The 22,793-nt window shown below is 40.6% G+C and overlaps 1 protein-coding gene across 1 annotated transcript in view; it reads right to left on the reverse strand.

The window, feature by feature from the left end:
- The window catches only part of LOC149471981 (uncharacterized), a 344,746-nt gene that overhangs the window by 270,369 nt on the left and 51,584 nt on the right, over positions 1–22,793 (reverse strand). The window contains exons 3-4 of the mRNA XM_089652739.1: positions 19,307–19,417; positions 4,694–4,853 (exon numbers count right to left, since the gene is read on the reverse strand). Coding sequence (XP_089508865.1) covers positions 4,694–4,853; positions 19,307–19,417 — 271 coding nt within the window. The remainder of the gene's footprint in view (positions 1–4,693; positions 4,854–19,306; positions 19,418–22,793) is intronic.

The following is a 22,793-nucleotide window of genomic DNA, read 5'->3' on the forward strand; positions in this document are numbered from 1 at the left end:
CTATACATCCTGCCCATGAGTACTTCCCCAAGCTCAAGGCTTTACTGCTATCTTGTAATGAGAAATAATCCTATGAACCACCAAGATCTTACACAGAAAAATTCCCATCTGTGTAGGAACCAGACCCTACCTTTTAATCCTCTGTCATACTCAGGGCCGCCGATAGGGGGAGACCTCCGGTCCTCCTGTAGGGGGTTCTGGTACACAGGGGGGGCCTAGTCAGCAGGGTAAATTGGTGCAACAGCCGAAGGGGTAATTATAGAAGGATTCCCTGTGCAGGTCTCGGCAGCAGCTGAAAGCTGGTTTCTCTCTGTGCCACTGGCTTTCAACTACTGCCAGGAGAGACAGAGACATAGTGCATCCTTCTGTAATTGCTTCCCCCCCCCCTTGCATCAATCCCTCTCCCTGCAGTTCTGATTCCCCCTTGTGCCCCCCTGTCACTGTTCCCCTCATCCTGCATCGCTGCTGACATCCCCTGTAGCTGTCGACAACTGCAGATACAGTGGATTTGTCAGGATGGAAAGTGATCACTCCTGTGTCCAGACATAACTGAAGTATTTTAAGTTGATTGTGCTTCAGTTCATGAATGAACAGGAGCCTCTGTCTACTGTTGAGGAGCTTTGGTGCACTTTCTGAAAATGCACCAAACCTATAGGATATAATAAAGGGAAAGCTGCAGATTCACTGCACTGCACCCACGGTGTGGGTAAACCGCTGTGCATCAGTGTTAAACAGCCCAATACTGTTATGCCCAGTGTATTGCTTCCCACTGACCTGAAGATCTCTTCTTTCCTGCTGCTACCACCACTCTGGAGACCGCTAGCCAGGATAAGAGGTAGAGTGCAATTGGTATCACTCCTCATGGGACAGGAGGCATCACTTATGCTTTGCTGCTTACTGCAGCTCCAACTTTTTGCACTCGGTTTGATCCTCTAGGATGGTGGGTCAGCAAGCCCAGACCGTGATCTACCAGTCGCCTGGCCCTGATCTACTGGTAGATCGTGATCCACAGGTTGCTGACCCCTGAGCTAAATCAACTGGCAATGTCAGGGAGATTAGTGAGCCTTCTCCCTTGCACATTCCTTAAATAGGGGATTTGAGCTTGAACAACCTTACATTTCTATTGGTTGGTGAGTACTTTGCCAGGTGTGTACCAATTAAGTCAGAAGCACCTAATATAAAAGACAAAGCCTATATGTAAATAAGAGCTGAATTCTGTGCAAATTTTAGAATGTTCGGCCAGATTGTGAGCAGTGGGAATGGTTTTATTTCTAGTTTCTAGTAAGCAAATGTGGCCTACATACATTAGCAGCACATTTCCTTTTATCATGGATGCCAAGTTTCAAAAAAAGCCCTTGGATGATTGACTTGTGGGTGTTCCTTAATAATTTAAGTTTAGTAATAGAGCCAGAATTCAGAGTGAAGTAATTTCATCCTTGATCTGGTCCTGATATAATGTGTGGCCAAGAAAAGAGGTGTTCATTCACCAGGCTATATTATTTTTGGGGCTACTGGATGAGAAAAGGGTGATAGAAACATGAGTATGGTCAGACCACATAATTAGGTCAATGGTGGATAAGGATATCTCTTTGAACAAATACGTAGAGGTTACTGTTGCAAATGGCTTGTGTGTCTGGGAAGTAGCTACTGAGATATTGTTATAGAGGAAGATGTTAGCGTATGGGTACGGTAGTGTACACATAGATCTAGTTACTCTCATTAGTTGCTCTTTGACATTGAAAACATTTATTCAAGCGAATGGGGACAGAGGCTGGCAGGTGTTTAGGTTTTTGTATTCTGTGTGCTCTATCAAAGAGCAAATCTTGTGCTATCAATGAAGGGAGTAGGTTACAAAACAATTTTTGGAGATAAGCACTAGTTCAGCAGGTGTAATGGATTCAGGGATGCCACAGAATTTTATTTAGTTCCAGACTGGCGATTTGTGGCATAAGTGAAAGAGTGTTTCTGCATGGTCAACTTGCGTGTCGGCATTGTGAGCCTTTGCCACCCCACACATTCCCTATTCAATGTGGTCAGTGCATTGCTCTAGCTGCTCTAACCTGCCATGTATGTGAGTGATAGATGCTCGGACATCTCTTTGCAAGATCATGGTGGCATGGCAAGGACATGGTGGGCAACTAGAAGCAGGCTCCTCCGGTTTGAAGGGATGAGTGGAGGTGGCGAATGCTAGAGGTTCTGTGTCCAAGGTAGGAGCAGAGCTCATGGACTAGGCAGCCATCTCTCTCTGTGAACAGGCCACACCCCCAAAATTTCAACTTTTTAGAAGTAACTTCATGAGAATAATCTCAAGAGAGAAAACAAATACAGTATAAATTCTGAACTGATATAATATTGAATAATCTGAAGAAGGAATTAAGACAAATTGGATGATGTAATCGTGTCTTAGAAATGTAGTATATGGTCAGTTATTCCTCATAGTTTGGCTAAAAGCTTCAGCAGTAGCTAAGCTTTTTTAGCTTTTTTTCACAGATTGCTACAATGGCTACTAATCTCACTTTGGAAATGTATCAACTTATCTGATGAAGAGCTGATACCTCTGTAGAAGTAGATGACTGATAGCTTGTCTATAGTAGCTGGCTGTGAGCTTGTCTGATGTATTCAGTTAATAATTCATCTGAGCTATCCAAATGATGACTTGTTGTGGCAGGGCGAGGCCATGCCACTGTGAAAAATGTCAGTCTAGGCCAGGGTTTATGGAAAGCAAGCACACTAATGGCACAGGTGTTTGCTGGATTCTTAGGAGAGACAGGATTAGAGGTCAGTGCCCCACCCTCCCAAAGGGGTCAATGTGTGTTAAGAGCAGAGAGAGGTGCATAGTTCACTTGCTGTCCAGGAGAAAAAGAGTCCCGAGCCTGTGAGAGATGGAGAAGCAGGAAGCTGCATGAAAAGAGACCAGCTGCAAGAGGTACAGTGGTTAGTGCATGTGCACTGGGATGTGTTGATACTAAGCTTGAGATGTAAACCAAGAGAGCCAAGATGCCGAATACTACACCCTGTTCCAAATTATTATGCAAATTATATTTTTCAAATTTACCTAAATAATTGATGTAAATAACAGCCAGCATAATTCTCATGTTATCCAGTTATGTTATTAAGATTACAATTCAAATTTTATTGAACAAACCTCCTAATGATAACAGTATTTTTTTTAAACATAAAAAACTTACAATGCACTGCTCCGAATTATTACGCACTGTAAATTTCAAAACACTTTATAGGTTGTAAAGAACTGAAAATTGTCATTTGTTGTGTTTGCAGCATATTCACTGAAATCAAAAGCTATTTCAATCAAACTTTTAACAACATTTTAACTTTATAAACATTTTAACAGGTCACGTTACATTGTAACATAGGACCCCTTATTTGATAGCAGCTTCACAAGTCTTGCATCCATTGAACTTGTGCGTTTTTAGACAGTTTCTACTTGAATTTGTTTGCAAGATGTCAGAATAGCCTCCCAGAGCTGCTGTTTGGATGTAAACTTTCTCCCACCCTCATAGATCATTTGCTTGAGGATGTTCCAAAGGTTCTCACCATGACTTTCTCTACTTTTATCCCCATAACAGCCATTGATGCAGAGGTATTCTTTGCAGCATGAGATAGTGCATTGTCATGCATGAAGATGATTTTATTACGGAAAGCATAGTTCTTCCTTCAGTACCAGGGAAGAAAGTGGTCAGTCATAAACTCCACATACTTTGCAGTGGTCATCTTTACACCTTTTGGGGACCCTAAAGGGGCCGACTAGCTCTGTTCCCATGATTCCAGCCCAAAACATGACTCCACCACCGCCATGCTGACGTCGCAGCCTTGTTGGAACAGGGTGGCCGTCCACCAACCATCCACTACTCCATCCATCTGGACCATCCAGGGTTGCACGGCACTCATCATTGAACAGGACTGTTTGAAAATTAGTCTTCATGTATTTTTCTGCCCAATGCTGCCGTTTCTGCTTGTGAGCATTGGTTAGTGGTGGCCGAATAGAAGGTTTATGCACAGTTGCAAGACTCTGGAGGACTCTACGCCTTGATGTCTGTGGGACTCCAGAGGCACAAGCAGCTTCAAATATCTGTTTGCTGCTATGTAATGGTATTTTAGCAGCTGCTCTCTTGATCCGATGCATGGATCTGGCAGAAATCTTCCTCAATGTGCCTTTATTTGCACAAACTCGTCTGTGCTCTGAATCAGCCACAAATCTCTTAATAGTGCGATGATCACGCTTACGTTTTCGTGAAATATCTACTGTTTTCATACCTCGTCCAAGGCATTGAACTATTTCACTCTTTTTGGCAGCAGAGAGATCTTTTTTCTTCCCCATATTGCTTGAAAATGGTGCTCTGCTTGATAATGTGGAACACCCTCCTTTAGTAGTTTTTCCTTAAATTGGGCTCTCCGGCCAATCTAATTATTACAGGTGTCTGAGATTGTTTTCAGTGATCAGGTGTCCAAAATTGTTTTCAGTGATTTTTATTTTTTAATGAATCCCAAACTTCTCTTTTAATGTGCCACAAGAAAATAAAGAAACAAATTGGCAGCTTTGGACAATGCCTTTAAACTTTGCACAGTTTTTTATATATAATTCCCTGGATTTTATTTATCAATGTCAAAAGTACTATTAGCCTCTGCTCTATACAATGTACAATGTACAGGAATGATTCAGTTAATGTCTGACCTGGAAAAGGATGCTGGTCTGTTATGTCTGATAAGGTAATCCTTTCCTGAGGGTCTTCTGAGTGTACTTTATTGGATAATGCATCTAACCTGCCAAGGAGGGAGAAAACAGGTCTGGACCCTGGTTTCTTTTTCTCTGGAGGCTGTCTTAGTGGAGTCCACTGAAATAAAATTAGCATTACACATCAAAATTAGGAACATAAAAACTAATTATTTTTTGGAACAAAAAACAACAATAGCAACAATGGGTTGTTGATGACAGAAAAACTATAAGCGGAATAAATAGCTGTGATGTCTGATACTCCAAATGATTAAACTAATTCTTGATGAAAGCATTATATCAGCATGCATTGTCTTACTCCAATTTAACCTTTGACTGTCCAAACCAAAGCCGGATTGTGAGAATTAGAGGAGCCAAATGAGTTTTGTTGTTTGCTATTTATCCACAAGCAATGACAATAGCTGTTTTTTGTGCTTAAAGTAACATTAAACCCTCAGCATTTTTTAGTTTAATACATTAAGAGGGTTATTTACAAAAACTGCATGGTGCAACTGCAAAATCTGGTGCAGCTCTGCACAGAAACCAATCAGCTTCCAGGTTTCATTGTCAGAGCTTAACTGAACAAGCTGAAGTTAGAAGCTGATTGGCTACTGTGCACAGCTGTACCCAATTCTGAGCGCAACGGTTTTAGTAAATCCCCCCTAAGTTCACTTTAAAAAAAAGCATTCCCCAGTAAACTATTTGTTAAACTTTTTACCCCAGTACTTATTATTCACAACGTTCGATGCTGCTGGCTCCTGCTCCCTCAGTACTGCTTCCTTGAACTTCTGCTCTTCACAGGAAAGAGTTAACAGTGGACAGTGCCGTCCGGAGTCAGTGTGTTAATTTGGAGAAGGGAGGGGGGAAAGGAGGGGGGAACAGGGGAGTGCTTTGCTATCCTAAGCTGCAGGCTTTGTTTCAGTTGATGCACACATTGTACAGAGATGACATTCTAGTAGTCCTAGCATGCAAGGGTAGCTCCACAGGATGTTGCAAGAGAAAGGAGCCACACTGAAACAGGAAACAGTTGTCTTGGACTGGGGCAGTGGTTATGGCACCAGCTTAAACCGGAACACAGGCAAGGATTGAAATATAGCTGTTACTCTGTAAGTGATTAATCAGCTGCTGAAAGTGCTTAAAAAACTGCACTTTAATACAGCCAAGGTGAAACCCTCACACACATCTTATGACCTCTGCATGGCTGTCCCTTCAGTAGACCCATTACAAGGTTAACCCAACTTTCAAGTGTGGGAGGTAGGATGAAAAAACATTAGACTCTATTTTGAACGTTGTTTTTTTTTAACCTAACTGGTGCCATATTTGTAATGGTTTGTTTCACTTTAACCCTTTGAGGACCATAAGATTACAGAACGCCAAAAGAATCAATTTTTTGTTTTTAAAGTTTGTACACTTCAGTTGCTGTAACTACGCCATTTCATGAAATAATTGGCAAAAAGCTAGATCCATTTGTTGAGAAGAACTAATATTTTGACTCAAACCAAAAAAAAAAAGAAAGTATTTTAAGTTCTTAATCAGATGATACAGGCAACTAAAAACATGGGACAAATACGTCCCTTGGTCCTCAAAGGGTTAACTTATTTGAGCTAAATTAATTTTCTGTTTAACAGCAGCCATTATGCTTAAGCTACCTATACACTAAAATTTGTATGAGATTTTTTATTTTTAGTACCCCACTAACTGTTCCCACCCTCCCCCATCCCTAAACACTTACCTGACTCCTCCACCGATCCAATGCTGTACGGTCTGCAATCCTGCTCTCCTCTCTTCCTCGTCTTAACAGGAGACTCTGAGAGCAACAGGGGGACTGTTGCTCTCAGTCAAATCCTGTGAGTAGGGAGTGGGGGACGTAGCCAAGCCACGCTGTGTTTGTCTATGGACGCACACAGTCTAGCTGTGGAGCCTAACAGCACGGATGCCCCCTTAGCGCACAGCTTGCTATGGGGCACACTCAGCAGAGGAAGAGCAGACAACACCAGTGGGGAGACTTCCGAAGAAGAGGATCAGGGCTGCTTGGTGTAATAATATTGCACCAAGCACGAAGATATAACCTCTTTTTTATTTTAATTAAAAAAAAAAAATATATATATATATATACAGTCATGGCCGAAATTGTTGGCACCCTTGATATTTCTCCAGGAAATCATGTATTTCTCACGAAACGTATTGCATTAACACATGTTTTGCTATACACATGTTTATTCCCTTTGTGTGTATTGGGACAAAACAAAAAAAGGGAGGAAAGAAAGCAAATTCGACATAATGTCACACAAACCTCCAAAAATGGGCTGGACAAAAGTATTGGCACCCTTTCACAACTGCGGATAAATAAGAATGTTACAAGCATGTGATGCTCCTGTAAACTCACCTGGGGCAAGTAACAGGTGTGGGCAATATAGAAATCACACCTGAAAGCAGATAAAAAGGAGAGACGTTCACTTAACCTTTGCATTGTGTGTCTGTCTGTGCCACACTAAGCATGGACAACAGAAAGAGGAGACGAGAACTGTCTGAGGACCTGAGAACCAAAATTGTGGCAAAATATCAACAATCTCAAGGTTACAAGTCCATCTCAAGAGAACTAGATTTGCCTTTGTCCACAGTGCGCAACATTATCAAGAAGTTTGCAACCCATGGCACTGTAGCTAATCTCCCTGGTCGTGGACGGATGAGGAAAATTGATGAAAGATTGCAACGCAGAATAGTCCGGATGGTGGATAAGCAGCCCCAAACATGTTCCAAAGACATTCAAGCTGTCCTGCAGGCTCAGGGAGCATCAGTGTCAGCGCGAACTATCCGTCGACATTTAAATGAAATGAAACGCTATGGCAGGAGACCCAGGAGGACCCCACTGCTGACACAGAGACATAAAAAAGCAAGACTACAGTTTGCCAAAATGTACTTGAGTAAGCCAAAAGCCTTCTGGGAAAACGTCTTGTGGACAGATGAGACCAAGATAGAGCTTTTCGGTAAAGCACATCATTCTACTGTTTACCGAAAACGGAATGAGGCCTACAAAGAACAAAACACAGTACCTACGGTAAAATATGGTGGAGGTTCAATGATGTTTTGGGGTTGTTTTGCTGCCTCTGGCACTGGGTGCCTTGACTGTGTGCAAGGCATCATGAAATCTGAGGATTACCAAAGGATTTTGGGTCGCACTGTAGGGCCCAGTGTCAGAAAGCTGGGTTTGCGTCCAAGATCCTGGGTCTTCCAGCAGGACAATGACCCCAAACATACGTCAAAAAGCACTCAGAAATGGATGGCAAAGAAGCGCTGGAGAGTTCTGAAGTGGCCAGCAATGAGCCCAGATCTAAATCCCATTGAACACCTGTGGAGAGATCTTAAAATTGCTGTTGGGAAAAGGTGTCCTTCCAATAAGAGAGACCTGGAGCTGTTTGCAAAGGAAGAGTGGTCCAAAATTCCGGGTGAGAGGTGTCAGAAGCTTATTGATGGTTATAGGAAGCGACTGATTTCAGTTATGTTTTCCAAAGGGTGTGCAACCAAATATTAAGTTAAGGGTGCCAATACTTTTGTCCAGCCCATTTTTGGGGTTTTGTGTGACATTATGTCATATTTGCTTTTCTGCCTCTGTTTTATATTTGTTCCAATACATACAAAGGGAATAAACATGTGTATAGCAAAACATGTGTTAATGCAATACCTTTTTTGTGTGAAATACTTGATTTTCAGGAAAAATATCAAGGGTGCCAACAATTTCGGCCATGACTGTATATACACAGGAGGTATCCTGCGCTAAAGTGTCACAAACAATAAATCAGTAAAGAATACTGAAAAAACAAATGACAGCAGCACTTACTATATCTACACACAATAATACAAAATAATTCCACCAAAATAAATGTATTGTGCTGGCAAATACTACATAATTTGATTCTACCACGGATTCAATAAAGTGAATGAATGCAAGAAGAAACTTCCACCATAAATATTAAATAAATATTAAATACAAAATTAATATAAAGGGAAATGTAATAAATAAATAGTCCACAAGTTAATAAAAGTTCATGAAAAAGTAGGACAGCAACCAAGTGCAGTGCTATATGAAACAAACGTGCTCTGTTGTGTGCCTGACAATAATAACAGTGATCCCGTGTCTCCAATCTTCACCGCTGAGCATAGCATTAGAAAGAATGATATTAAAGCATAGATCTCTATAGCAAAGGGTCTAACAATGCTTTAGTGAGAAACCCCTCTAGGGATGGATGGGTGACCACTCAACTCTGGTCGTAATCAAATAGCTCAGCAGTGGGGGATATATCTCCAATAATATCACCACTCCGTACTTCTTATACCACCATCACATATCAAGATTAGACCAGCACAATTTAAGAATACGTCACTACAGAGAACTACATAAAAGCAAGCTTATTTAAAACTATATATATACTTACATCTAAAAGAAGCATTAAAGCATATCGTATACACTGCATCTGGTACCCTGGCAGGCATGATGACACTACCACTGTAACTTTTACCTACGCATTTCGTTCGAATGGACGTCATCACTGGGGCAACGGAGGTGAACTTTTATGAACTTTTTAACTATTAATTAATTACATTTCACGTTATATGAATTTTGTATTTTACATTTAATATTTATGGTGGGAATTGCATCATGTATTTATGCACTTTATCCATGGGAGATTCACATTATTTAGTATTTGGCACATTTATTTTGGCAAAAAAAACGTTACTTTAAAGCAAACAAAGTTTTGAACTACTTTCATACAACATTTGTCAACCCATCAAATGTACTGAGGATCGTCGTGCAAATTTTTGCATGAATTTTTATAAGAAAACCTACCAGCTTTAGGCTGGTCATCTTCAGAGACCTGTTTTGCAAATATCTGGGTATCTACAAATCTACACATTCTAGGTCTAATTTCATTTTGACACACACAAAAACACATGCACCATGAAAATACATGAATTCGACAGAGGCCATTCATATCTGTGTGCTGCATTGCACTGCATTATAAAAAATTAGGCATTTCTAATTTTGTGGCATTTTGTGCTATGATTCCCAATAGAGTAAAAATACACCAAAAATGCACATACAATGCATGTTAAAACTGGGCAAAAAACACAGATGAAAGTGGACACAGACAGATGTGAACCCAGCTTTATGGATGCATCATGCCAACACCTAATGAAAACTGTCAATTTTGTGTGGTTTGACTCCTTTAAAAAAAAAAAAAAAAGGTGGGAGTTGCATCATGTATTTATGCACTTTATCCATGGAAGATTCACATTATTTAGTATTTGGCACATTTGGCAAAAAAAACTTTACTTTAAAGCAAAGTTTTGAACTACTTTCATACAACATTTGTCAACCCATCAAATGTACTGAGAATCGTCGTGCAAATTTGTGTATGAATTTTTATAAGAAAACCTACCAGCTCTAGGCTGGTCATCTTCAGAGACCTGTTTTGCAAATATCTGGGTATCTACAAATCTACACATTCTAGGTCTAATTTCATTTTGACACACACAAAAACACATGCACCATGAAAATACATGAATTCGACAGAGGCCATTCATATCGGTGTGCTGCATTGCACTGCATTATAAAAAATTAGGCAGTTCTAATTTTTTGGCATTTTGTGCTATGATACCCAATAGAGTAAAAAAACACAAAAAAAGCACATACAATGCATGTTAAAACTGGGCAAAAAACACAGATGAAAGTGGACACAGACAGATGTGAACCCAGCTTTATGGATGCATCATGCCAACACCTAATGAAAACTGTCAATTTTGTGTGGTTTGACTCCTTTAAAAAAAAAAAAAAAAGGTGGGAGTTGCATCATGTATTTATGCACTTTATCCATGGAAGATTCACATTATTTAGTATTTGGCACATTTATTTTGGCAAAAAAAACTTTACTTTAAAGCAAAGTTTTGAACTACTTTCATACAACATTTGTCAACCCATCAAATGTACTGAGAATCGTCGTGCAAATTTTTGTATGAATTTTTATAAGAAAACCTACCAGCTCTAGGCTGGTCATCTTCAGAGACCTGTTTTGCAAATATCTGGGTATCTACAAATCTACATATTCTAGGTCTAATTTCATTTTGACACACACAAAAACACATGCACCATGAAAATACATGAATTCGACAGAGGCCATTCATATCGGTGTGCTGCATTGCACTGCATTATAAAAAATTAGGCAGTTCTAATTTTTTGGCATTTTGTGCTATGATACCCAATAGAGTAAAAAAACACAAAAAAAGCACATACAATGCATGTTAAAACTGGGCAAAAAACACAGATGAAAGTGGACACAGACAGATGTGAACCCAGCTTTATGGATGCATCATGCCAACACCTAATGAAAACTGTCAATTTCGTGTGGTTTGACTCCTTTAAAAAAAAAAAAAGGTTTTGGGTTCTATAGTTTATTTAAGTAAAATCAAGAATTATACTATAAATACCCAAAGCCAATTATAGTTGTGGTTCGGCGAGCAAACAAGGACATGCATTGAACTAAGTCACACTCCATAGGCTCCATAGGGGCTGTTTGTCACAATATATTTATACTGTATATATAGATTTTATTTATAGTTTTCTGCAGTCTGATAAGCAGGTTGTTTCCCTTTTTCTAATATTGAATGTACTGGCAGTCTCCTGGCAACTTTTTAATTTTTTTTTGTAATGTATACATAATTAGTATCATAGCTGCAGCCAACTCCCAGAGCTAATGATATGAAAAAAGGAACGGGCTATAGTTGCAATTTCACTTATCCAACTTGTATCCATTAGTGTGTGAGCAATAAGGGAAATATAATCAGAGCTCCAGCTTCGCTGCTGCCATAGTAACTTATTAAACATAAATTATACTGTCAGACATAATTATATCTGTTTTTTTTAAATTCCTTATAGAATAGTATAACGTCTCAGCTAGCGAATGGACATATAACAGTAAATGAATAAGGGGAACATATAACCAGTAGTGAAAATAAAATGATTTCTCAATTCCCTTAATATAATTGTGTTTAAAAAAAAATAGCTTGACATTTAATGACATATGTGCATGACCCAGCCGGTCATGCATATTATTACAAACATCTAGGAGCTTGGTAATGATATGGTAATATAATGATAGACACCAGTTAGCAGCAAAAACAATTATTTAAGGCCACTTCACATGTTGCTTTGTATCACTGCATAGCAATATGTTGTGTTAAGGCAGCTACAACGTACGAAAAATAAAGGACCTATCTGCAAATTGATGGTTCCCATCTGTGTATTGTGATGCGCTGGGGTTTCATTTGCAAGGTTCATTGGAATGCCATTCAAAATTCAGAAATGAGTGGTATCACGATGCACCCCACCACTGTTTGTGTTAGTGTGTATTGTGGCAAAACACATGCAGAGATCATTAAACTTAAAGCTATACTGCAGACAGATATAAAAGACACTAATAAATGCAGATTTTTATTCAGGAATACATCTTTAATTGCAAGAGATGTAGCTGCCTGAATTTGACTTGATATCACCCTATTGCAGACTTTGTACAGCAGAGCTTAGAGTGAGTGAGGAAGAGCATCACAAGGACCAATAAGTTGTGTTAAAGTGCAAGAAATATGTTTATAGAAAGAAAGACTGACAGAGAGATGGACTCCCCAATCTTCTGCTTCTCCTTCATTGTTTAATCCTGATTACTGAATTACTAAACTGCAACAAAAAAGACTAGGTCTCGTGCCCTGCCATACAGGGCTGTGGAGTGTGACTGAGCTGTGTAAATCTCAGGACCTGATGGACAGAAATTCAAATCCTTTGGCAAAAAAAAAATAAAAAATAAAAAAAAAATATATATATATATATATATATATATATACACACACTATATTGCCAAAACTATTGGGATGCCTACCTTTACAAGCACCATAATCCTCCCTCCACCAACCTATATATTCAGCACAATGCAGTCAGGCAAATACCGTTCTCCTGGCAACCGGCAAACCCAGACATGTCCATCGGATTGCCAGACAGAGAATCATCATTCATCACTCTGGAGAACACGTCTCCACTGCTTTAGAGTCCAGTGGCTGTGTGCTTTACACCACTGCATGCGATGCTTTGCATTGCACTTGGTGATGTAAGACTTGGATGCAGCTGCTCAGACTCTAAAACCAATGGCCACTATTCCATACTCTTACTCTTGGACCTCTCTGCTGCCTTTGACACAGTTGACCACCCCCTCCTCATCAAAAACTCTATTTAATTGGTCTCCATGACTGTACTCTCCACTGGTTCGAATCTAACCTAGCTCACCGCACCTTCAGTGTCACTTACAACTCTACTTCCTTCTCTCCTACTCCTCTTACTGTCTGGGTCCCCAAAGGCTCTGTCCTTGGACCTCTCCTATTTTCGATCTATGCTTCATCCTTGGGTCAGCTGCTAGCTTCCCATGGTTTCCAATACCATTTCTATGCTGATGACACACAAATCTATCTCTCTACTCCACAGCTCACCCCATGAATTTCCTCACGTATCACCGATTTACTAACAGACATATCATACTGGATGTCACACCACTTCCTAAAACTCAATCTATCCAAAACTGAGCTCATAATATTTCCTCCCCCACGTGCCTCTTACCCTGATTTCTCGGTCAGGATCCATAGCACCACTACATGCCATGCCAGCATGCTAGGGGTAACCCTGGATTCTGAACTATCCTTTCTGGCCCACATCCCATCCCTGTCCAAATCATGCTGCCTCAGCCTACGTAACATCTCCAGAATAAGCCCCTTTTTAACCAATGATACCACAAAGCTCTTAATTCACTCCCTGGTTATCTCTCGCCTCACCTACTGCAACTCCCTCCTCATTGGCTTACCTTTACATAGGCTATCTCCCCTCCAGTCCATTATGAACACTGCTGCCAGGCTCATCCACTTTACCAACCGTTCAGTGTCTGCTACCCCTCTCTGCCAGTCCCTCCACTGGCTTCCACTCGCCCAAAAAATAAAATTCTAAATACCAACAACTTACAAAGCCATCCACAACTCTGCCCCCAGCTACATCACGAACCTGGTCTCAAAATATCAACCAAGCTGCTCTCTTCGATCCTCCCAAGACCTCCTGCTCTCTAGTTCCCATGTCATCTCCTCCCATGTTCACCTCCAGGACTTCTTCTGAGCTTCTCTCATCCTATGGAACTTCCTACCCCAATCTGTCCGGCTATCTCCTAATCTATCCACCTTTAGATGATCCCTGAAAACCTTTCTCTTTAAAGAAGCCTATCCTGCTTCTAACTAGTAAACTGCCTTTTATTTCCTTCATCAGCTCATCCCCCACAGCTATTACCTTTTGTATCACTCAACCCTTCCTCCTAGATTGTAAGTTCTAACGAGCAGGCTTTCTCTTGTACCAAATTTTATTGTAACTGTAATGTCTACCTTCATTTTGTAAAGCGTTGAGCAAACTGTTGGTGCTTTATAAATCTTGTATAATAATAATACACAGGGCTCATCCAGGTTCAGTCACTGACCATAAGTATCAACCAAAGCCCTCACAGAATTATGTATCTGCAGCCATCCGCAAGCATGGTCCATCAGTGACAGGAAGCCATTTTGCTAGGCTCACTCACCATGCTCCTGGTCTCTCTTGACAACAGCATGTCTTCTTGCTGGGGATACCAGTCACGTTAAGCCTAAAGACTTCTTGTGGATCCAGGATAACACTTTCCCTATCTATCCATTCATCACTGGCCCCTAGCTAGACCAGGTTTGTGACACTGTTGGGTACACCGGGATCCTTCTGCACCAAGTGGGTACCTCATGGGATGCACTGTTTAGAATAGCCTATCCGTGTGCTATCCCACTCCTCAACAGCAAGGTTACTGAGAATTCACTTCCAACAAATGTAGCAGCCAGAAGCTTGGTCCAACACAATTTTATTGTAAGTGTCACAGTTCTAATAAAGTAATCAGCATCTCTACAATCCCCCTTGCATTACATCCTCTGTTCAGTTGTTTGTGTGGTAGTGTACCTTTTTTGTGCCCAGCTACAGGGGAACCACCTCCAGGAAAAAGGAAAAATAAATTCTCCCTCTCTCATTCTCTTGACTACTCTCTTTCACATCAGCCAGCAATCACCTCCATGTGTTAAGCTCCACCCATCCTATATATGAGATCCTGCCAGGAAGGACATTAATTCATCCTCCTTCCTGGAAGGATTTAAAACAGAAACACAATTAAATGGGCCACACATTGGACACTGCCTACACTCAGTCCAAGACTGGCCTTCGCAAGGGTGTACACATACGTACGTTTGTGTGAATGAGGCCTAAATAGATATGTAAATGGTTAATATGACATTACTTTACAGGGAGCTTGTAAGGACACAACTATTGGCACTGCTCCTGCTGACTTACGTGTCATTCTAATCCTTGCTTCTCTACCTAATAAACCGATGACCTGGAATAAGTATGCAGGACATAAATCCAGATTTTTCTGGCTGTTTATTTCTTGAAGGTTAGCAACAAACTAGGTGAGGTGAGGTCAGTATGACAACTCTGAATCCTGAATCTTTAAAAGCAAGTTAGAAATGGCATTCCACGTGGTTCTGTCCTAACAAAAAGGCAAAACTGGATATAAAAACATTCATAGGAATATACTGTGACCAGTTAGTGTGAATGGGAGTACATACCTCTCTGGTGAGTTTATACAGTCCACATGGTGTTAACACTACTTCAACTAGTGAATTATGGAACAGCAGTAGGACAGAGGTTATCTGTCAGTAAGTATTTATGATGTCCTAGACTACATACATCAGCAATAAATATCACACATATATTCACTGACATTCAGAATGATACATCATGAGATAATTTAATTTAGTGCATTTTTTTATTTGTAAATTTAAAAAAGTAATAAAACAAAATGATACATCCTTAGAAATGAACCTTATGTAACTGTGAGACTGGATTGCAGTGGCAAAACCGTCCAATTCCCAATTAGGATGTTTATAATATACATAGCAGTGGATCTTTGTTTCAGTATTATTGCTGGATAAAGGTCACATGATGGATGCATTTATACCTAGGAATATAGTTGTAAGAGAACCATACCTGTATTTTTCCATCATCTATAAAAGTATCAATCTGACCAAACAAGCATCAATTTTGCAACAGTCTTTTGGAAGTTAATTGGAGATTTCAAAAGCATTTTATTTTGATGCATCACAGATGCTGTTTATGTTATAATCAAAGTTAGGATCATTTTTTAACAAATCATCATTCAGTTGATTTTGTCTCTGTATGCCATAAAGATCAAAGTGAAGAAACATTTGTTTGATAAAACCACACAAAATACAACCCTGTCGAACAGGATCAATAATTTCCCAAGGGTTGTCATCATTTCCTCTTCCATTTCACTAAAACGTTTGATTTAAAGAAAGAGAAAAATGCCAGCACAACATTTTGTTTATACAATTGGAATATTTACATGATCAGATTTTTCATCTTAAATACTGAAGCACGTGTGAGCAATGTAAGCTGCCAGTACATTCAATGTCCCAGAAATTGTTTATTTTTGTACTTATTAAATGCAAATTTGTTTTACACTATTAGTTTCTGAACTATATTTTTGAGTATGCTAGAGATATAGTAAACTAAATGGTTCAAGAAAGTTATTTGCAACAACATTTAATCGGGGGAATTCAGAAATTCCTGCCTCCCATTTTGGTAGCTTTACCAACACCTGCAGCAGATTTGTGTACTGGCCAAATGTTTTGAGAATGACACAAATAATTTTCACAAAGTCTGCTGCTTCAGTGTTTTTAGATCTTTTTGTCAAATGTTACTATGGTATCCTACAGTATAATTACAAGCATTTCATAAGCGTCAAAGGCTTTCATTGACAATTACATTAGATTTATGCAAAGGGACAATATTTGCAGTGTTGACCCTTCTTTTTCAAGACCTCTGCAATACACCCTGGGATGCAGTCAATCAACTTCTGGGCCACATCTTAATTCACAGCAACCCATTCTTGCACAATCAATTCTTGGAGTTTGTCAGAATTTGTGGGGTTTTTTTTTTTCGTTCACCCTCCTCTCGAGGATTGACCACAAGTTCTCAATGGGATTAAGGTCTGGGGAGTTTCCTGGCCATGGGCTCTAAATTTTGATGTTTTGTTCCCCAAGCCACTTAATTATCATTTTTGCCTTAAGGCAAGGTGCTCCATCATGCTGGAAAAAGCATTGTTCATTACCAAACTGTTCTTGGTTGGTTGGGAGTAGTTTCTCTCAGAGGATGTTTTTGTGCCATTCTTTATTCATGGCTGTGTTATTAGGCAAAATTGTGAGTAAGCCCACTACCTTGGCTTAAACACAGCCCCACATATGAATGGCCTCTGGATGCTTTACTGTTGGCATGACACAGGACTGATGGTAGCGCTCACCTTTTCTTCTCTGGACAAGGTTTTTTCCAGATGCCCCAAACAATCAGAAAGGGGATTCATCCTAGAAAATAACTTTACCTTAGTCCTAAGCAATCTAATCCCTGTACAGTTTGCAGAATATTAGTCTGCCACTGATTTGCTTCCAGGAGAGAAATGGCTTCTTTGCTGCCCTTCTTGACACCAGGCCATCCTCCAAAAGTCTTTGTCTCACTGTGCGTGCAGCTACATTCACAGCTGCCTGCTGCCATTCCTGAGCAAGCTCTGCACTGGTGCTGCCCCGATCCCGCAGCTGAATCAACTTTAGGAGATGGTCCTGGCGCTTGTTGGACTTTCTTGGGCGCACTGAAAACTTCTTCACAACAATTGAACCTCTCTTCTTGAAATTCTTGATGATCTGATAAATGATTCATTTAGGTGAAATCTTAGTAGCAGCAATATCCTTGTCTGTGATTCCCTTTTTGTGCAAAGCAATGGTGACTACACGTGTTTCCTTGCAGGTAAATTAATATTTGTGTCATTCTCAAAATGTTTGGCCAGGGCTGTAGTTTCTAATAGTGCCACTTTCAGATAGTGGTGCTATGACTGCACCAAGTTCAGTATAAATACCTTCAGTTCGTAGCTAAAGAAACTGGAGGTAATTAAGACCAACTCTATCTTGGTGTAAGAGACAGGCTAGAGTGTCTGTCTCTTTACACTGTGTAGTAGAATGCATGTTGGCTGCCAGAAAACAAACAAACATTTCCAGCTCACTTACCTGCAACAAAACCAAATTGACACTGTCTAACAAATCACATTAAAAACAAGGGGTTTCGTTTTCACATATTTGCAAATATATACGTAAGCCGCAGTGGCCACATCACAGCACCCCAATGTACTGCAGTCCTAACTCTATAATTTTGAGGATCTCCAAAGTTGGAGCACAATATAGTAATGGATAGATTGAGGGCAAATAAGCCTGAAGCAAGCCCACACCTCTGCTACTCCCTTCCATTCTCCACTTGCCACTGTTAAGGACACTATCAGTTTCACAGGCGACAACCTCTTAGCAATCTGTGATGGTAACAGTGGGCAGAACCCGATGGAAAGCTGAGACACTAGTTCCCCATCAGGTCCACTTTCTGATTGTGATTGAGAGCAGGAAGTGCACAGATTCTATATCCAATAGTAGGCTGTGTATTGGCTATGGATCTGCCCACCGACTGCTGTCAGGGAGGACTAGTGTCTGTGAATCCCCATCAGGCTCTGCCCTCCCAGCTTCTAAACTTCTTGGCCACTGCACTGTCTGCATGACATCTTCAGCGGTGGGGAGAGGGCTCAGCTGCACTGAGGACAGAGTGTCCATATGGGCATTCCAGTCTCAGTGTGCCTCTGCATGCAGTGTGTACCCCAAATTCTTGTACCCATTTACAACAGATACATGAATCCGTTGCCTACACCATCATTTGTCTGCTATACCCTTAATGAATTCCCCTGAATGTTTTTAAATGTAGCTGTGAGATAATAACCATTTATATTTCTTTATTAAAAACATATTATTTAAGTAAATCATTTTTTCTTAACATTAGCTGTCTTTTTTCTATCCTGAGTTTTAAATGGGACTTCATCTTTTACAGTTCCAGTTAGTGACACTGATTTGACATCCCAATGTGATGTTCAGGCAAGGATAAGGCCACTTGAGCATACACCAGGCACACACACATACACTTTGATGTCAGAAGTAAGCATTATTCCTCAAGGAGATTTGGAGTCATTGGACCAGGTGAATCCTTTCCTCTGCTTATGAGCAAGAAAAAAGGAAGCGATAGATAGCATTGACAACTGCACAACATGCACTAAGGTGAACCATGGTGTTCAAGGACAGTCAGATGTTTCTCATAGAAACATCTTCTTGTCTATGTCTATTACTGGTTTCTATATTATGACCTGGCAATACCTTGTTGATGGCCACAAATATGCAAATAAATGAGGTTCGGTGATGTATTCTTTAAATTGTATTAACTGGTTTTACACTTTAAATTAAATCAAATAAATAAAATTGAAACTTTCCCCATAGTATGAACAATGTATAATTCTACAGATTGCTGATTTACATTTCATAGCTTTGGGAGATTACCTTAAAAGGAACTGAGCACACAACTTTGTCATCACTGTGCATCAGCTGACTTGAGCGTTCCCATGTGAACAGAAGATCGCGTGATATTAAATTCCACAACAAATCCAGTACCTGTGAAAATGAAGTGAAATAAATCAGAGAATGTCTATAAAAAGGAGAATAAGTCATAGAATAATTTTTCATTTTTATTTCTTGGAGATTTTAATTGTTCAGTCTTTTCCCTTCTGTTATGGTCAATAAAAATGATTATTAAAGCGGTTTTAAAAACTTAAAGTAGAACTATAGTCAAACACTTTTTTTTTCATTTTGGATAGAGTAAGGGAGGGTTATAACCCCTGTCAGATTTTTTTCCCCCGATCTGTGGAGATTTTCCTTCACTTCTTCTTCCATAGCTAAACAGGAAGTGAGAGGAAATCCCTGCAAATTAAGGGAATTCCTTGAGGACCCCCAAGTCCTCATTGGAAGATTTTCCATGTATTATTTTTCTGGAAACAACCCAAAATTTAGCATGTTCTTTCGATGATAATGAAAAACAGGACAAATAGAGAGTGTGAATCTCCCTAATTAGGGCACAGACAGCAGTAAAAATTGACAAGGGATTCTAAATCCTCTCCATTCCAAAACTAAAAAAAAAAAAAAAAAAAAAAAAAAAAAAGTTTTGCCTTTACTTATACTTTAATGTTTTTTAACCTAAGGCAATCTCTTCATTAAGATAAAAAGCCTTCTGTGCCACAGGATCCCCCCAGCCCCTTATACTTACCTGAGCTTGATCTCCATCCAGCAGCAACTCTCTCCGCTCTCTCCAGCCCCTCCTTGTACTTACCTGAGCTTGATCTCCATCCACCAGCAACTCTCTCCACTCTCTCCAGCCCCTCCTTGTACTTACCTGAGCTTGATCTCCATCCAGCAGCAACTCTCTCCGCTCTCTCCAGCCTCTCCTTGTACTTACCTGAGCTTGATCTCTATCCAGCAGCAACTCTCTCCAGCCCCTCCTTGTACTTACCTGAGCTTGATCTCCATCCAGCAGCAACTCTCTCCACTCTCTCCAGCCCCTCCTTATACTTACCTGAGCTTGATCTCCATCCAGCAGCAAATCTCTCCGCTCTCTCCAGCCCCTCCTTGTACTTACCTGAGCTTGATCTCCATCCACCAGCAACTCTCTCCACTCTCTCCAGCCCCTCCTTGTACTTACCTGAGCTTGATCTCCATCCAGCAGCAACTCTCTCCACTCTCTCCAGCCCCTCCTTATACTTACCTGAGCTTGATCTCCATCCAGCAGCAAATCTCTCCACTGTCTCCAGCCCCTCCTTATACTTACCTGAGCTTGATCTCCATCCAGCAGCAACTCTCTCCGCTCTCTCCCTCCTCACAGAGCAGATTGATAGCAGTGGGATCAATTGGCTCCTGCTGCTATCAATCAAATCCTGTGACAAGGGAGCCGGGGTAGGGCTGAGCCACGCTCTCTGTAATTCAGACAGCACAGTTCGGGATCGAGGCTGCATGAGTGCCCCCATAGGAAGTGGCTTCTTAAGGGGCACTCACCAAAGATGTGGAGCCAGGAGCGCCAGCAGGGGACCCCAAAAGTGAAGGATCAGAGCTACTCTGTGCAAAACCATTGCACAGAGGATGTCAGTATGACATGTTTATTATTACAAAAAGGATTTAAAATCACTTTATTTATTCATCCTAATGTTTTTTCTTATGTAGTTTAGTTCAGGGGTGGACTGACAACTCATGGGGCCCCCGGGCAATAGGGGATCATGGGGCCCCTGTGTCCTTGCCCAAACTCAAAAAAGCCTATGAAAAAGGTACCAGGGGCATCTCATGGGGCCCCCTACTGACCCCGGGCCCTCGGGCAGTGCCCGAGTTTTCAAATGGTCAGTCCGCCCCTGGTTTAGTTCTGAAACCCCAAGAGAAATAGCAATTTTGTATTGACCCCAATGTACAACCTTGATATATGAGGTGGTATTAAAAAGTTTTGAGACTAGTTTTGTAACTTGCCAACAAATGGGAGCACAAGGCCGCTTGCACAGTCACAGGGAGCACCGACCTTCCTTTGCTAGTGTGCCAAAAGACATCATCCTGTGTACATCGGGAGCTGTGCAACAGGTGCTATTCGGACCACATGCCTGCTATTTCCTCATGGATAGCAAGTTAGAGCAAACAGCACTATGGAGAGAGTTAATGCACAAGTATTAGTACTTGTACTTTATTAGCTGTGTTGCTGTCTCTCTTTTTGAGTCACTGACCGGAACAGTTCGTCAGATGACGTGTTGGGATCCTAGTCTGACTTCACTTGCTACATGCTTTCTCTGGGTAAGTAATACAGAAGGTTTTTAAGTCAGGAATTATTTACCGCTTCCGTACCACCCTATAGCAGAAATACTGCTACAGGGCGGCACAGGTGTGCAAAATCAAGTTTATATACGTGATTTTGCAGTTCTGGGTAGGGGCGTGCGCCTTACCAGCGCTGCCATTTGCAGTCATGGCTGCCAATCACTGGGTCCCTGCCGGGGATTCCCCGCCAGCACCAGGTGATCTCCAAGGATTTCCGACGGGAGAGAGACCTATATGTAAACAATACAGATCCCCTGTCAGCTCCTGCACACTGCTTTGTATGGCTCTGCATAGCAGTGTGCTTACAGTGAAACACACACACAGCCCCCATAGTAAAACAGCACACAGCTAACCCTTTGATAGCTCCACATGTTAACCCCCTTCCCCAGTGCTATTAGTACAGTTTCAGTGCTTTTTATTAGCATTGATCACTGTATTAGTGTCACTGGGGATGTCAGTGACACCAAGTCAGTTCCCCCCAGTGTCAGAATGCCCGCCGCAGTCCTGCTATAAGTCACTGATTGCCGCCATTACTAGTAAAAAAAAAAATTCCAGTATGTATACCGCCAATTATAAACGCTTACTTTTCACGTTTAACTTTCACATAAACCAATTAATTTACATGTATTGGGATTTTTTTTAGCAAAGCCATGTACCAGAATACATTTTGGCCTAAATTTATAAAGAAATTTCATTCTTTTCATTTTTTACTTGATATATTTAATAGCAAAAAGTCCAAAATATTTTTTTTTTCAAAATAGTCAGTCTTTTTTTGGTTATAACGCAAAAAATAAAAAACGCACAGGCGATCAAATACCACCGAAAGAAATCTCTATTTGTGGGAAAAAAAGGACGTAAATTTATAAAATGGCCTGGTCAGGAAGGGGGGTAAATCCTCTGGAGGGCAAGTGGTTAAAGAGAAGGCGAATCATCAAAGAGCATCATAATTTCCAGAAGGAGATCAACAGCGGTTGTATACATGTTACTTGTGGTACAGGTTTTCATTGCTGTACGCCTGTCATAAGAGAAATATGGTGTGTACTCACTGCTGATCTCTTCCTCTGAAAATGGTAGCGACTCTCACACTGTAATACTTACCAAGTGACACATTTGATCTTGTATGAAAAGAATTCATACAAGATACCTATCT

The sequence above is a fragment of the Staurois parvus genome, unplaced genomic scaffold (assembly GCF_062004578.1).
Source record: "Staurois parvus isolate SC_StPar_1 unplaced genomic scaffold, SC_StPar_1.0 ptg000025l, whole genome shotgun sequence".
NCBI classification, from domain to species: Eukaryota; Metazoa; Chordata; class Amphibia; order Anura; family Ranidae; genus Staurois; species Staurois parvus.